This window comes from Phycomyces blakesleeanus, assembly GCF_001638985.1.
Source record: "Phycomyces blakesleeanus NRRL 1555(-) unplaced genomic scaffold PHYBLscaffold_15, whole genome shotgun sequence".
NCBI lineage: Eukaryota > Fungi > Mucoromycota > Mucoromycetes > Mucorales > Phycomycetaceae > Phycomyces > Phycomyces blakesleeanus.
In genome coordinates this window covers 47,608-64,750 of record NW_017265148.1, presented here as the reverse complement: position 1 = coordinate 64,750, position 17,143 = coordinate 47,608, and the positions used below count along the sequence as shown (strand labels likewise).

General features: G+C 37.0%; 4 protein-coding genes across 4 annotated transcripts; 1 reads left to right on the top strand and 3 right to left on the bottom strand.

Moving 5' to 3' along the window:
* Positions 1-209: 209 nt before the first annotated feature.
* On the bottom strand, positions 210-3,728 carry PHYBLDRAFT_147216 (hypothetical protein; the record flags this gene model as incomplete). The annotated part of the gene is made up of 2 exons (XM_018431819.1): positions 210-3,527; positions 3,684-3,728. The coding sequence occupies 2 exons, from the start codon at positions 3,726-3,728 to the stop codon at positions 210-212; spliced, it is 3,363 nt and encodes a 1,120-aa protein (XP_018289496.1).
* A 1,491-nt stretch (positions 3,729-5,219) lies between these two features.
* PHYBLDRAFT_72049 (hypothetical protein) lies at positions 5,220-6,475 on the top strand (the record flags this gene model as incomplete). Its single annotated transcript, XM_018442586.1, has 4 exons — positions 5,220-5,347; positions 5,425-5,657; positions 5,814-5,948; positions 6,096-6,475. 4 exons carry the CDS (start codon positions 5,220-5,222, stop codon positions 6,473-6,475), a joined length of 876 nt encoding a protein of 291 aa, XP_018289495.1.
* A 6,063-nt stretch (positions 6,476-12,538) lies between these two features.
* PHYBLDRAFT_159274 (hypothetical protein) lies at positions 12,539-13,273 on the bottom strand. The gene has a single exon (XM_018433959.1). It carries the CDS (start codon positions 13,188-13,190, stop codon positions 12,792-12,794), a length of 399 nt encoding a protein of 132 aa, XP_018289494.1. The 5' UTR covers positions 13,191-13,273; the 3' UTR covers positions 12,539-12,791.
* A 1,228-nt stretch (positions 13,274-14,501) lies between these two features.
* Positions 14,502-15,023, bottom strand: PHYBLDRAFT_95545 (fork head transcription factor; the record flags this gene model as incomplete). Its single annotated transcript, XM_018443913.1, has 2 exons — positions 14,502-14,594; positions 14,886-15,023. Coding segments are annotated over 2 exons (231 nt in total), but the record flags the coding sequence as incomplete, so codon positions are not given.
* Positions 15,024-17,143: the final 2,120 nt, after the last annotated feature.

The window sequence follows — 17,143 nt, the reverse complement described above, 5'->3', positions numbered from 1 at the left end:
AATAAAGAAATAAAGAATGGTTTGTATTTGTGACTGTAATATGTCTTCTTTAGCCAAACCAAGATTGTGGATGAGTGTGAGTTAGTGTGTGTGTGTGAGTGTGTGAGTGGGGGTAAGTGAGTGTATGTATGTGTGTGTATACATATATAGAGATAAATAACAGTAGTAATAATAAGATATAATTGTCATTTATTCTGACACCCTTTTTTCTAATTTGTATGTTTGCGCAAGAAACTTCTGACTTGCTCAACGACCGTCTTTCTAAGGATTTCACGACCCATTCCATCCGCACCAGGAATCTCAAGAGCATCGACAAGCAGCCAGCAGGTCTTTGTGCTGATACTGTTTCCGCGGTCTTCTGAGAACTCGCCCTTTCTTGAAGAAGACTTCACATCACTCCCGTCAGCCTCGATCAACTTGTCCTTAACGGCTCGACAGGCCTCTAGTAACCGACCGCCCTTGACCATAGTCGCAACATATTGATTCCAGTTGTGCTCATCAAATATGTAGTGACTCGAACTTAAATCCTTCCAGAGATCATCAATATCCTTGAATCGGTTCTGCAGCAACAACGCATCCAGATAGACCGCCAGTGCGAAGCGAGACTCTCGTTTTGGTTCAACAATGTCTTTGAATAATTCGTCTATGGTATCATAAGCGTTAGTACTGTTGTTTCTATTAGCGCTATTTTTTTTTGTGGTTTCTGCGGCGTAATCGTAGAATGGCAAGAGAGTAACCGGGTATCTCTTGGAACTAGGTTGTGGTAAAGGAATCTGGCCCAGCTCAGGATCCATTGTGTCGACCTGTTTTTGTTCTGGACTAGGTGATCGGATCGCATTCCACATCATCTCCACTCGATCGAAATCGTCTGTCTCGAGGTAGAGTTTCATCATCGTCACGTACACGACAGGATTCGACTCCACGCCAAGATCCCTCATCTGCACAAAGAGGCTCTTGGCTTGGCTTATTTCTTTGGTTTTGACGTAGTGTTGCAACAAGGGCACAAACATGTGAGGTGGCGGTCTGTCGATGAAGACATCCTTGGTATTGTTGGCTTTCAGTAGATCTTCGATCGTCTGTGGGAGAATTGTAACATAGGACTGATCAGAGTTTGGTAAAGCGTCGGTCAGCAACGAAAGATCTCGGTGGGCAACGGTCTGTGCCTGTGCTTGGACTTCTGCTTGCGCCTTTAATCTTTCTTGGAATCTAGTCAGGCACGACTGGAGTACAGACTCGGCAACCTCGACATTGCCTGTCTTGGTCAGTCCGTCGATAAAGGTACTCAAGATTGGATAGTTGGCCACAATGCCCTCCTTTGCCATCCGATCCACAACCTCTCGACCTTCGGTTGGGCGGTTGACTTTAAAGTATGTCCCGAGTAAAATGTTCCAGCAGATCAGGCTCGGCTTGACATTGTTCGTCTTCATGGTTTCCATCAGTGCTTCGGTGGCGTCGGGCTCTTTACGCAAAGAGTAGCAGTACATCAGCAGCCCGTAGGAGTGTTCGGTCATCTTGACATTAGTCTTCATCATTTCCTTGTAGATGTCCAGGACCCGATCGAGGTCGTTTTGGAGAATGTAGACGTACATCATCGAATTGAATATATAAGCGTTTGGTCTCCATCTTGACTTGTACTCCTTAAAGAGCTTTTCGGCCCCATTAACATCACCTGCCTTTGAGTAGGCATCGAGAAAAATGCCATATGTGATAGGCTCAAGTTTGATGTTAGAACCATGCATTTTCTGCAACAGGCTCTTGACTGACTCGACATCACCGCGGCGCGAGTAGTAGGTCAGGATGGGGTGGTATGATTGAGCAGTCGGCTTTATGCCGGCCTTGATGAGCGTCTTGAGAAACAGAACGGCACTGTAGATATCATTGTCATCCGCAAATGAGCTGATCAGCAAATTGAAATTGACGTCGTTTGGCTGGACTCGGACCGGGGGTTTGCGCATCAGTTTGACAACCGAAAGGGCAGAAATGAAATCCTTTTTGGTGATGAAGCACTCGATCAGAGAAGAGAAGATGTGCTGGGTTGGTTTGATTTTGTGTGTATGGACCATATCCTGGTAGAGTTCGCGCACCCGGTCAATGTCGCCCTTTTTACCAAACATGTCGATGAGGGTACCGAATGTGATTTCGTTTGGCTGGAGTCCTTGTTCAGCAAACATACTGTAGCTGCGGATCGCACCGGCAAGATCAGGCTGGGGTAGCTTGTGAACATGGATGTCGATCAGGGCGTTGAGGGTGACGGTGTTTGGGACGAGGTTGATGCGCTTCATTTCGTCTAGTAATCCCATTGCCTGCTCCAGGTCTCCACTGCGCCCTACCTTGTGGATCAGGGCAGTCATCATTCGAACATCGCGAGGGATCTTTTTTTTACGCATAATGTCATTGATCTCTAATGCCCAGTCTGGCCGGCCAACTGAAGCAAAGAACATGACCATGTTCCTGTAGAGCAGAGGGTCCACTAACTCGGTGTTCGACTGGCCGATCTCCTTTCCGATCCGGTTCCACAGCCAGGTCCATGTGTGCTCGACCACCTCTGGGTCGTCCGCACCACGCCTGATGTTTGCAGTCAGGATGAGTGTCGATGCTTCTGATGGCCGCAATCCTCTATCGATCATCTGGCCATAGACATCCATGGATCGTTTGGCGGTTTCAAATTTACCCAATGCTTTGTTGTGTTCTTCGTAAGCAGCCAAGACAATATTGTAAGGCTTGCTGAGTATGTCGGAATCAATCGACGAGAGGGCTGGATAAGACGGAGACGAAGAAGATGGCGCAGGCAAAGGAAGAGGAGGATTGAGCTTTGTGGCATCGTCCTTTGTGACGTCCTGAAAGATTCCCTCCATTTCGTCTATTTTACCTCTTGTGCCCAATAACCTGAGTACAAGCATCTTTTCTTTTCTGCCTACTCGATAACCCATGTTCTGCATGTCCTCCATAAGGGTCAGGATGTACTCGAGGCCATTGCCGCGATGGGCGGTACTGCTAAAGTGCTTGATGAGGTGCTTAAATTGGTCGCTTGACAGGTAACCCAGCATACCCTTTGCACTGATGTCACTGTAGCACTCCCATGCAAGTTCTGGTTTCTTTTTTGAGAGCATTTGGAATGCAATGTCGATCAGAGATTGTGCAGTTGAGGCATCTGATTGTCCAAGTGCGGCTGACAGAACAGCATCGTGTGTGGTCTGGTGATTGGACTTTTTGTGGTTTTGGGGATCAAAAGGTACATAGGCTCTGTTGAAATGAAGATTGATTGGATTCCAGACTGGTAAATAATTGGTACGAGGTGTACTTTTTGTTACTGTTACTGTTGTTTTGCGTAGACTGCGTACTGAAGTTGTTTGGGAATATAGTTGGCATTGAGCAAGATTAACTTGACGTCTTTTAGGATTTGTCGTAATTCGAGTTCTTCCTAGGTTGGTAGTGTTACTATGCTTATTGCTATTATCCCAGAATGACTGCAGGTGTAGGTTGATCAGGGCATCAACTGGATTCTTGGGTTTTATGGTCCTGCCTTTCTTTTATATATATATGTGTATGTATATATTATTATTATTATTTATTGTGTAAAGGAAGAAGAAGAAAAGAGGAGAAAAGAAGAAGAACAATAGAAAAAAAAATAGGGTTTAGTACAATATAAAAATAAAAAATAAAAAATAAAATAAAATAAAAACCCCTTCCAAATGAACACCATCTGTCAGAGTGACTTTACTTTGCATTGTTGACATGTCCCCGCAACAGCTGAAGATAACATTAAGCTTTTGTTTTGTTTTTGTTTTGTTTTTTATGTATGTATGTTTGTATGTATGTTTGTAAGCCCTTTATGAATATTATTAATAATAAGGTAGTATGTATGTATGTATGTATGTATGTATGTATCTATGTATCTATGTATATATAAATATGTGCGTGTAAATGGAGTGTAGTGAAATTGAATGAAGTGGAATGGAGACAAGGTTAAAAAAAATTATATATATATAATTTTTAAAAAAAAAATGTCTGTTCAAATAGAGAGAGTGAAGGGAGGGGTGGATGAGAGAAAAGGCGAGATTGAAAAATATCCAAAAAAAAATAAATCATAATATTGAAATTTAATATATAAATAAATAAATAAATAAATAAAAATTACACATATAATAATTTATGTATATATTTCTGTCCTTTATTCTATTGGCTCCAAATACATACTGATTAGATCAATCGTGGTTATTCTTATTGTTTTGTATCCATGGATACAATACTACAAATAATAATAACAATAACAACAACAACAACAACAATGATAATTAATATGCGCCTAATGCACATATAAATACATATATGTATACATACAGGCAAGTACCCAAGTACGCACGTACACACATGTATATATATATATGTGTGTGCGTGTGTATACTATAGTGTATAATTACATTGTTATGGTTTACTAAAGAAGTATGTATAGATAACGAAAATGCTTAAAAATATATGTATGTATCAAAGTATTTAACTATTATGTGTGTTTTCAATAAAGCATATCTGCCCACACATACACACATGCATACATGCATACATACATACATACATACATACATACAATATATGCACCAGTCTTTATTTCTTATATGATTTACTAATAAAAAAAAGGTTACTATGGTTATGATTATTATATATTTAATAGCTATCTTTTTTTTATATTGTAGATTTTATTATATGATAGGCGGGAGTAGGCTTGGATATGGGATGGTAGGGAAGAGAGGAAGGAGAGTCTAGTAGGGAAATTAATTAGAGTCAAGTGGAGGCTTATATGTACGTCACTTGAAAAAAAAAATTATATAGGCTGTGACTGAGATTTAAATATTGAAAGAAAGAAAGAAAATAACTGTCCGTAGTAGGTCCAAATCAAAAGAAAAGAACAAGATACCAGGGAAAGTTGTAGTTATTAGGAAAACAACCCCCCCCCCCCCCAAGATAGTTGTGTCTCCGCATTATGCATTTGATGTTTTATTTTATTTTTACTTCCACACTACACACTACACACTACACACTACACACTATAGGTACAATAAAAATAAATATGTATATATAGACTAAACGTCAGTCCAACGTTTTTTTTTTTTAAAAAAAAAAAACTCCCCAAAAAAGAGATAGAAAACTAGACTTGTTACTCGTCTTTCTTCTATTCTTCTTCTTCCTTTTCTTCTTATTTTTAACATAATTTTTACTTCACCATGACTATGCGTATTGCTGCCGTTCAATTCCACATTGATCACAAAAACAAAGAATCAAATTGGGACCGAGTTGAAGAATACATGGCCAAGGCTTCAGATTTTAAGGTTGATCTTATTGTGTTTCCAGAGTAAGTATATCTATATAACGAATCAGTGGATCAACGAATAAATTAATTAAACCGATCAATTTATGTGCATATGTTAGATACTTTATTGGTGGTCCAGGAAAACGATCGGTTATTAAGGGAGGTACAGAGAGATGCCAAGCTCTGGCTCGCAAGTATAATATGGATCTTGTGCCCGGTACGATCATCGAGATGGATCGTGAGGACGGAAACCTGTACAATTGCAGCTATTACATTGACAAGAGCGGGAAAATTTTGCTTGAATACCGAAAGTTTCACCTTTGGCACCCAGAGAGATCATATCTCAGTCATGGTGAGTAAACCAAAAATTATGAATAAATGAAGAAATAAATAAGAAAATAAAGCTTGCATATCATAAGCTATCTAACTTTATTGTTACCGTTATTATTATACTAATGCTAATATATATATATATATATATCTTGTTGTTTCAATTTTTGTCAAATAGGACAAAAGGGCTTCAATACAGCTGTGAATAGATTTGGACTCATTATTGGAATGTGCGTCTGTTGGGATATTGCATTTCCAGAGGTGTTTAGATACCTGACTCAAGAAAAGAAAGCTCAGCTTGTCATCACTCCAGGTAAGACGTCAACATGCACACAATTGAATTGTTTATATATACATATACATATACATATACATATACATAAAAGATTCTTATCAGTGTGCATTAATATTGATATTATTATTATTGCTGTTTGTATTTATTTTTATAACAAAAAAAAAGCTTATTGGAGTATGGAAGATTGCGGAGAGCTCGGTTTGAAGCATGATCTGCAGAGCGAGGTTAAATTGCTCAACAATTTATGTATGACCAGAGCATTTGAGAGTGAGATTTGCATGGTTTTTTGCAATGGTGCAGCAGAAAGCGCTGTTTCACGACCACAACCGTTTGGAAACCTGGCCGGAAGAACCCAGATTACTGTGCCATTCAAAGGCCCGATTGCTCACTGTGACCACGCCAAAGAAGAAATGATCGTAGCCGAAGTTAATGTCAAACAATTGACTGATGATGCAGAAAAGGTGTATCAGATTAGAAAAGACTGGAGAGAAGGCAGAGTGTTTGGTGGTGCTAAGAAGGAGGAGGTAGAGACTATCATTCCATAGATTTGGCTTGATTTTTTTTTCTTTACTATTATCATTTAAGCTTTTTCTTCTTTTATCTTCTTCTTGATAAGAGTTTAATAGTGCATAATACATGGCACATAGTACATAGCACATAGCACATATCACATAGCACATATCACATAGTACATAATACATAATTTGTAGTATACAATATATAGTAAAAAAATATGCACTTTTATTTATCCATTTCCTTTTCCATTAGTCTACTTCTTCTATAGTCTTCTTCTTTTGATTGTATTCTAGTACAGAGAACAGATATATATATATTCTTATACAGATGTACATATTGACTTGACAAAAAAACACATGAATCTAACTTCCTTATCTCACTCCTTATTTACTTATTTACTTGCCTTAAAACAACAACATAAAAAAATCGATGCACCTGCCTGCATACATATAATATATAATATACGATATGTGCCATATGCAAATGTACACTCATGTGTATGTGTAAGTACAGATTGTGCATCAACCGGATGATGGTAAAGTAAGTACAGTTTTGCTATTTAAAAAGTTTGTCCCTATATATACATATTTGGTAATTGACATTTGTGTTTGAACTAAATATCAGCAGCAACAGCAGCAACAGCAGCAGAAACAACCTGTTTATTTAACTGAATCAAAACTTTGAGATTTTATTGATCAAAGTATTTTGGTGAACTATACCCCCAAGTTCTCTTACACGATACCTGTGGGGCTTACAACGAAAGGTCCTTCTATATTATAACCCATTTTATACATTTATCTTATATATATATTATTTTATTATTTATTTAATTGAGGGCTTTGTGCTTATTCTCAAGGGCTCAGATGGGTTAATACAAAACAATTTTCTTTTAGTTTTTTAGCTATTTATCTATTGGACTTATAAGGATAAAAGATATAGCTCTTTCTATGAATACAGATATAACAGTTATCACTAGGTTTCCGTTAATTACAAAATTACTAAACAAAGCCTAGAAGAATATAATTATCCAATTGGTTCAACTAATCTTTTGTATATATATATATATATATACATTATTCAATAAAGCTCTTTTCTTTTTTATTATCACAAGTAACCTTTTAATTTAGTCATCTTTTGATTTCTTATAATATATATGTTATATTAGCATCTTGGGTATGTGAGTGTGCGTTGGTGAGTATTGATATTCGAAAGATCAAACAATATTGCTTGCTTGATATAAATTTGTGCATGTCATCATATTACATGGACCCGGATCAATTGTGTTTATATATTTAAAACAAGGTCGATCTTTTCTAGGAAATTCAGGGCTAATAAGGCCAAGTTTCAGTCTATGCACAACAAGGGTTCCGTTTCTTTTTGATTTTGATTTTGACTTTATATATATATATATATTTGGGGGTACATGATAAAGAGAGAATAAAAGGAAAATGAAGTCAAGACAAAAGAAGGAAGAAAGAGGAGGAGGGGAAATAAAATAAAATCAGGGGGAGGCGCGGGGATGTGAAGTCTATCTGTGGCTATGAAAATGATAATATGATTGGTTAAAATAATTTTGACCTTTTTTTTTGTCTGTCCACACCATTTTATAATCGACTAATATGAACCTAATTTTATGGAAATATAGTAAAACAGACTATACAGGGCGCATTTTTAGAGTTACTAACCGTTATGAATGGATCTTATATTTAAATAAACAGCACAGAAAAGTATTCTTAGGCTATTAAGGATCATAATAAATATTCTGGATTCTTTTTCTAGTTTTTTTTTACGGTACTATTGATATAAACAATACTTCCTTGTCATGATTTGAAGCTTTTTGTTTTTTCTTTATTATTATTATTATTATAAGCCTTTATCCCAACAGATTCTCCTCGTGTAGGCATGTTGTACTTGGCTTTACTTATGATTTGTGCTTGATTTTTAATATACTCCCCAAGCCAACATATATAAAGACATAAAACAAGTAACTTTAACACAAGTCACCTAGTTTTATTTTTTATCTTTAAAAAAAATTACTACAGTAGTCCCTCGATAATTTCAAGGCCAAGGCGGGAACTAAGTGCATTGAAATTATCGAGGGACCACTGTAGTTTAAACAAATTCCATAATCTGCATAAAAGATACATACAGATTGGCGGGGTCACGCTCGATATATATATATATATATATTTAACAGCACGTTTAAATCAAACTTTGTTAAAAGAGCTAGTTTGAGCTTGTCGATATAATATTTGCTTGACACGCAGTCTTTCGCAAATTCTGGTCATCAAGTAGTCTACAGGTGCTGTCAAAGTACTGACATGAAGGTCTTCTTTCTTTCTTTTTTTTTTTACTTCATGTACGCATATAGTCAAATCAAATCGGCTCTACATGATATTTATCAGCGATTATATGTTCACAATATTTCATTACACGGCGAATGAGAGTCTAATCAGCTGTATATTCCGTATGTCAGCAGCAATACTATATGTCTTGCTAACTAAATTCAATCGTCATTGGGGTTAGACTCTTTCTCTTTAGAGTTATCCAAATACCACAAACCTTATCCTACAACCTCTTGAAATATTCGTAGTGTTTATTCCAAAATAATATACTGTACCATATAGCCTAGACATCTGCGGAAGACATGTCTGCTCGCCAGGATTGCCGAACCAAAGGTTTCTGGTGACTTCTACTCTTGGAAGCTGGCATATTTCGTCAAGAGGACAGTGCGACTGCAATTCTCTCTTTCTGTCATTGAAACGGAAACCGAATAGCCGTCTCCTTTGTGTTCTGGATGTTGTATTACTACTTTCTTGATTCTGCTGTAAGCTTTGAGAAATCAAGAGACGCAGTAGTATTAATTTTTTTAATAAAATAAAGGGTAAGCATAAATGAACAAACTCGATATTTAATATATTAAGATTAGGAAGTAACTGACAACATTTTTTTTTGCATACACAAGTCGTTGAAGAATTTTAAACACCGGCGAAAGTTTGACTGTTAGTTTAGACAGTGGAAAAGAATTGACTTGATTAGTTAAGATCTATTATTAACGCTTCATGTGAATGATTTGATGGCCACCATTCAAATATTATATACACGCTACTAAGGATTCGGCGACGAAGGCTTTTCTGCCTGTCAGTGAAGAAATACAGAATATGCTTGACAGGATTTGTATTCATCGCTTAATGAAATATTGTGAACATGTCATTGATAAAATACCATGTAGAGCCAATCTGCTTTGACCATATGCGTACATGAAGTAAAGAAGATCTGCAAGCAATATTTTTATTCTTTCTTTTTTGCAGCACCTAAAGCACGTTATTTAAAAAAAAGGAATATTGCCATCCGACTGTTGGGATCAAGAACATAATTTGTTTTATGAGTAAAGGAAGAATGTCGAACATTTTGAAACATATTCCTATCAGAGATGGCTTGCACTCGGATATCTATTAACAAACAAACAAAACAAGATATCTCACTGGTTATTTTTTGGAGTATAGGGATGATTCAACAGTGTAGATGCTGTATGACATTTTCAGAGTAGAACTTTGAACAGAAAATACGAAATGAAGGAAAGGACAATCAAAGTATTGTTGACGTCAGTGAAGAAAAAAAGAACAATCGAGGCAAATTGAAGAATATGGGTAATGATTCAAAAATGAGTACGTATATGCGCAAATGAGACATGCATACGAATATACACTAAGCCAGTAGTAATTAAATTCACTCATAAAAAGACATATGGAGTGGGGTAAAAGAGTTTGTTGAATAATATAGAATTGATTTTGGAAAACGTGCTTTGACGAAGGGTGGACGGTAATGGTGGCTATTTGGGAACGTATATATTATATTTTATATCATCTTTAATTTTATTCATACCAAATCTCGATCGCTTGTTCCTTTATGATAACCATAGTAACCGATATACAAGGCACCAGTTTGTTTTCTTTTCTTTTAATAATAAAAAGTATCTGTTAATCTATTGTATATTTTAAAAATGAGCAAATTGGAGAAACACTTTCTTCAAGGGTAAACCGAAGGATTTTTCTAAATTGTTCCTATTGAACAAATCCAATGACTTCATCCTGAACACTCGATCGATGTGTTTCTGCCTCCTACACCCATAAGGAAACACAAATAGATTGTTTTTAATAAAGAGTATTTTTGCAATTGTTTCAATATTATTTTATCAAATTATTATTATTGTTGTTGTTTTCTTAAAAGTGGTAGGGGCAAATTGGTTTCAAACACTTTATATATATATATTTTCATTTTAGGAAATTTTAACCTCATATAAAAATGTCCAAAAAAGAAAAGAAAAGAAAAAGAAAACCAAAGTGAGAGATGGTACTTTTTTTTAAAAAAATATTCGGTAAAACTGAAGGGTATGGAAGTGTAGTAGTAATACATAATAAAAGGAGTACCAGGGTTATTGTCAGAGAAATTGGATTGTAGTCCAAGGCTTCCCCCCCAAAAAAATGTATCCGAAATGAAAGGACAGAAATCAATTAACAACCGATTTAAATACTAATACTATTATTAATACTCCCGATAATAGAGATACGGAATCAAACCGAACCCAATAAAGACAAATTAGAAATAAGAGAAAAAGGGAACTAAATGTATGTGTGTATATCTATATATCCTCCTTTGATGTTTCAAAATTAAATGACAATTTACCCATTATTCTTTTATATATATATATATATATGTATTAAGATGCCCAGAGGCGCAAGTAACCTATATGTATCTGTAGATTATTAGTACTACTATGAGTACTTTATTATCCACTATTGTACAAGCACACACATACATACATACATACATACATACATACATACACACACGCACACGCATAGACACATGTACACGGCGTGTATAAGGCGTGTATACAGTTTCTTTGTGTGCCTTTCTATATTATTATTATTGGTGGCGTTATTAAAGGAGAGAGACAGAAAAGAAGGGGGTTTGTGTTGTATTCAGCCCTCCAAAATTTTATTTTTTTTAGAGTCTATCATTTCACTTGATCTGATACTCACTTGTATTTTTTTTTGTGTTTCTGTCAAGTGTTATTAGTACTAATGGGTTACTTATTGGTAGTGTGATAGTACAAATTGACAGCCTTCAATCTTGGTAATATTTTTCTGTCTACAGCCCTGTTTACCCCCTTTGATTTTCTTTTTATTTTCTTTTTATTTTATTTTATTTTATTTTATTTTATTTGATATAGTATTATATATATATATGTGTGCTACATTATTACTTGTGCTCAGTGGGTCAATGCGCGTTTCACATTTTTATACTATGGAGCATGTATATAAATTATATATGCAGCTTATATACAAATGGGAACAAAAAGAGTAGATGTGCTTTATCTATATATAATGTCATGGGTCTACATGTGCCCACATACTCATAATCATACTCATACGCATGTGCGCGCGTGCGTGCGTGTATGTGTATCTTGAGTGATTAACACATCATATCATATTCATATACACACATGATACTCCCATTTTCTTTCTTTTGCTTTGGCTGTTATATATTATACATTATATATTTGATATTGAAAAAAAATGAGATATAAAATACAAAGAATAATAAGAGCTAGGCTTTGAATAGAGTCATGTATAAATATGTATGTATGTGTATATATATAGTGTGTGTTTTTTTTTTGATTGGTTGGTTTGGTTTTTGGTTTTTGGTTTTTGGGAAAAAATACAGGATAATAATAATAAAAAAGAAAATAAAAAATAAAGAAAGTATGTAAGTAAGAAAAATAAAGAAAAAGAGGTATGTATGAGTGATATAGATAAATAGATAAATAGATAGGTAGATATTTAGATAAATTTAGATATAGAAGAATAGATATATAGGTTGGTGGGGGTCAATGGATGGAGGGGTTGGGGGTGAGAAAGGTCGTATATATAAATATAATATAATGTAAATATATACACAGTTTTAACAGGCCAAAAATGTGCCGTGTGAATATGTGAGTAAGTGAGTGAGAGAGTGAGTGAATGTGTGAGTGAGTGAATATATGAGTGTGAATATGTATGTATGTATGTATGTATGAATGTATGTATGAATGTATGTATGAATATATATATATATATGTATGTGTGAATGTGCAAGCGTGAGTGTGGGTGTGAGTGTGAATGTGAGTGTGAGGGAGCGAGCGAATGAGTGAATAGTGAGTGTGTAGCGTGAGAGTGTTTTTTTTTTTGAAAAAGAAGAAACTAAAGGAATATTTCTTATATGTATAGGTGGGTGAAATGTAAGCTGTTTTATATGTATATATTGCTCCACCACCCCCTTTCTCGGTCTCTCACTTTCTTCTTAGAATGTTGAGTCCCACTCAAAGGCACCGTTACTGATTGGAGTCATGATCTGAGAAATGTTCTTCTTTGGTGGATGCATGGCAGTATTGGTAGTAATATTGGCGGTGTTTTGTTGCTGCTGATGTACGGGAATTGTGCTATAGATGGGTGTGAGTGGAGACACCGAGCCCTGGTCCACAAATGGATAGTGTACTGGCGAAGGGGTTGCACCAAAACTGTCCTGGATTCGGCGATAAGGCTGGGTAGTGAAGCTGTCAAGGGATGAAACAGAAGAATGTGATCCATGCATACTAGGCTTGTGCGATGATGGCCGGCCTCCTCCGTTACCAATACCAACACCGTTGCCGTTGCCGCTGGCACTGGCGTTTCCGCCAGTGATCGATCCGTCGCAAGCCATGGGTGATGACGAGGACGAGGAGGATGAGTTGTTTAGAGAGGCTGAGTTCATGTCATTTGTACTCCAGCCAAGGCTCGGTGGTTGTGGAGAAGACATTGAGGATGTAGAAGCCGAAGCCGAAGCATTACTATTACCATTACCATTACCATTGGCGGTAGTATTAGGATGGGAGCCAGAAACAATAGCAGCGGCTGCGGAACCTGGGGCTGCGGATGAACCGTAGAGATAAGCATTTCCCCCACTGCCACCACGCGATCCATATGCGTTCTTGAGAGACCAGCCCATAGAATAACCTGACGATGGTCCACTGTTGCTGCTTGAATTGTTGGTGGTGGTGGTGGTGCTATAAGCACTGCTATAAGCACTGCTGTAAGGCTTGTTGATGTCATACATCTCATGATGAATCGGTTCACCAAATCTCTCATATTGCTGTTGCTGATTATGCTGGTGATAGTGTTGGTGTTGGTGATGGGCTTGGTGATTATGGTGTTGGTGATGATGGTGGTACTGTTGAGGGTTGGCTCTTCTGTCGGATCGACCAAAATCAAAACTGGGTGTAGTGAATGATCCATCTGTGGTAGTAGTAGATATGGCCAAGGGTGTGTTGTTATTCATAGGCATGCCAATCGAATCAAACCCAAATTCCGGCTGGCGAGAGTAACCATCAGTTGAGTAGTTGAGAACAGACCGGCTGACCGATCGGGGCTTGTTGAGAGGACGACCATGAATACAGTGAGTGTCATTAACACCATAGGTACCCATCAAAGACGAAGAAGAAGAAGCGGAGGATGCCGCTGCCGCTGCCGCTGCTACTGCTGCTGCAGATGAGGACGATGTGAGGTTGAAAGTAGATGTCTTATAGGGAAACATGGCACCAGAAGTAGAATAACCAGAAGTTCCAAGAGAACCAAAAGCACCACCAGTGGCAGGAGTCATAGCACCCATACCAGTTCCAAGACTAGAGGAAGCAATTGCAGCCGAAAGACTGTTAACAGTATTGATGCTACTGATGTTACCATAAGAGCCAGAAGTAGTAATAAGACCGGTAGCAGTATTGTTACTAATGGTATTAGCAGTAGCTGTAGCTTGTCTGGGCATCTTGGATCCAGTATCAAAAGACATTGATCGGGAAGAGTCACGGATTAGTCCGGCACGGATAGATGAGGATGCGGACGCGGCTACGGATTGGCTCCAATGGGATTCTGGATGGTATGGAGTGGAAAGAGCGGGATGGCTGTGGGAGCGATTTGTCCGGCCCCGTGTAGTCAAGGAGTTCTTGGATCTTTGCTCAGCATCCAAGGCATTGTAGTCGATGGTCCAATAAGAGCCCTTTCCGGGTTCATTTGTAGGACGCGGTACACGTAGAAAGCATTTGTTCAAAGACAAATTGTGACGAATCGAATTCTAATAGTTTAAAATAGATCCATAGATAGAAAGATAGATGTGTGTATTAGTATATGTAGTATAATATAATATACTATAATATAATATAATATAATATAAAAGAGATGGTGGCTTTTGTACTTAGCCCATACATCCACACACACACATGTATATATATATATGTGTGTGTGTGTGTGTGATACACAACAGCAATAGCAACAACGAAAATGGAAAAGAAGGGAAAAAATTTAACGTATATAGTGTGGTTGATATCTAATAAGATTTATTGATATTCTACTATATATTTTTTACCTTCCATCCAGTTCCGGCAGTGCTGTAATAAGGATAATGATCAATGACCCATTGGTAGATCTGGCTGAGTGTGAGGCGGCGTTCTGAACAATTTTCAATGGCGTATTTGATCAAAGTGGCATAGGAGTAAGGTGGCTTTCCATCCGTGTTCTTTTCTACCCGGACAACATTGGAGGTTGATTTTGTGGTATTGGTATTGCTGCTGCTAGTGGTAGCAGTGGTAGCAGTAGTGGTAGTGACAGTGTTTTTAAGAGGGGTAGAAGAAGAGGAAGGTGATGACGACAACGGTGAAATAGCAGCACCAGATGATGATGAGTTAAGGCCGCTCTGGGAGCGGTTTACTTGTGACATGTCCTTGTCTTCATCTTCTCCAACATCTTCATCTTCATCTTCTTCATCTTCTTCTTCGTCATCATTGTCAGATTGTTTTTGTGTGGCTGCTGTCCAGGGCGCGCTAGTGAGACCAGATGAAGAAAGTGTAAAGGCAGTCTGGGCAGTAAGCTTCTGGGACTCGGTAACTTGGGGGTTTGTGTAGCCATTGTAGGCCCTGACTGGTGCGATCGATAATGATGATGACGACGCGGCTGATGATGAGGATGAGGATAGAAGTGAGGGTGAGGATTGATTTGAGGAAGTAATTGTTGTGTTTGTGTTGTTGTGTCCAATGTAATCCGCCAATGAATCAGACATCATAGAGTGAGAGGACGCGTTGATGGGTGGAAGATGGGCATGGAAGATGGACTGGTTTCTTGTTGTTCCATCCGAAAGACCTGCTGCTGTTGTAGTTCCTCCAGTAACACCAGACATGGAAGTGGCAGCAGCTTGATGAGAGTGGCTGGTACGGTCCATCCAGTCTAAGGTATTCATTCCATGGCTTGTGTAGATATTGGACATCTTGCTTTTTGTTTTGCCTTGCTGTATGTGAGTAGATGAAGAGATTGATGTAATAAATATGTATATAAAGAAGTATAATGGCCAGAATCAGAGGAAGAGTAAAATACGGTGATGATGATGTTGCTGATGAGAAGAAAGAAAGAAATAGAGAAAGGAAAAAATGCAATTTAGTTATAAGTAAAAAAAAAAGCCAAAAATAAAATATAAAATATAAAAAAAAAAACAAAAATTCAAATAAACTTTTTTTTTCTTTAGGCTTTTTGGGTGACGGCAGTACAAACAAAAAGAAAGATTGGGGGAGGTGAGATGTCAGCTGAACTTGCAAGCCTGTACTCACTTTGAGGTGGCCTAGATTCACCCTCATTATTTCCTCTCTTTCTCTCTCTCTTTCTCTCTCTCTCTCTCTGGCTGTTCCTGTGCCTGTTCCTGTGCCTGTTCCTGTTCCTGTTCCTGTGCTTGTTTCTGTGTCTCTTTCTCTTTCTCTTTCTCTTTCTCTTTCTCTGTCTGCTTATACCAATGTTTTTTTTTGTATTGAGATTGCCTTTTATATTAGTAATTATACTATAGTACTCTATACTATTACTATTTTATATCATATCATATCATATTAATAATTATAATTATATATATATATATAAAAATGTATTAATCAAGAAACTGTTATTACTGTAAGCTAGTAAATTCTGTATATTAAATAGTCAAAAAGAAGATGAATTGAAATTGAAACACAATGAAAATTGTGTATGTAAAGGATTGAATGTTTCGAATCTTCTGTTGCCAACCAAAAGAAAGAACGAAAGAAAGAAATAAAAAAAGAATATTTTATGCAACGTCTAAAGAGAATACAAACCTTGTTTTGAAGTGGTTTCAACAAGGGACAATGTTCCCGGTTACTTCATTTATAGTAACCTCCTCCCCCCCTTTATTTGATTCTTATATAATTTATATATATATATATATATATATGAGAATATACCTACATATATGCATATGTACCTACATAAATACATAGGTACATAGATGTGCATTTTGTGTAAAAGACGTTGGTCTAAGAGTACATTAGATAAATGAATATACTTGCTTTCTTCTTTTGGTAGTCTAAAGAATACCAAGATCATATATATATATATATATATATGTGTGTGTGTGTGTGTGTGTATGATGTAGCTTTATAATACGATCGTCCGGAAAGTTTGCCGAATGGTCCATGACTGATATTCCATCAAGTGCTCTTTGGAGCACATCACGCACCAGGGAACCCATTAAATACAATATAAAATATACCAATAAAACACATAAATAAATAAATAAATAAATAAAAAGGTATCGGCTGTGGATCATCACATCCTTTCAACCCTTTTTTT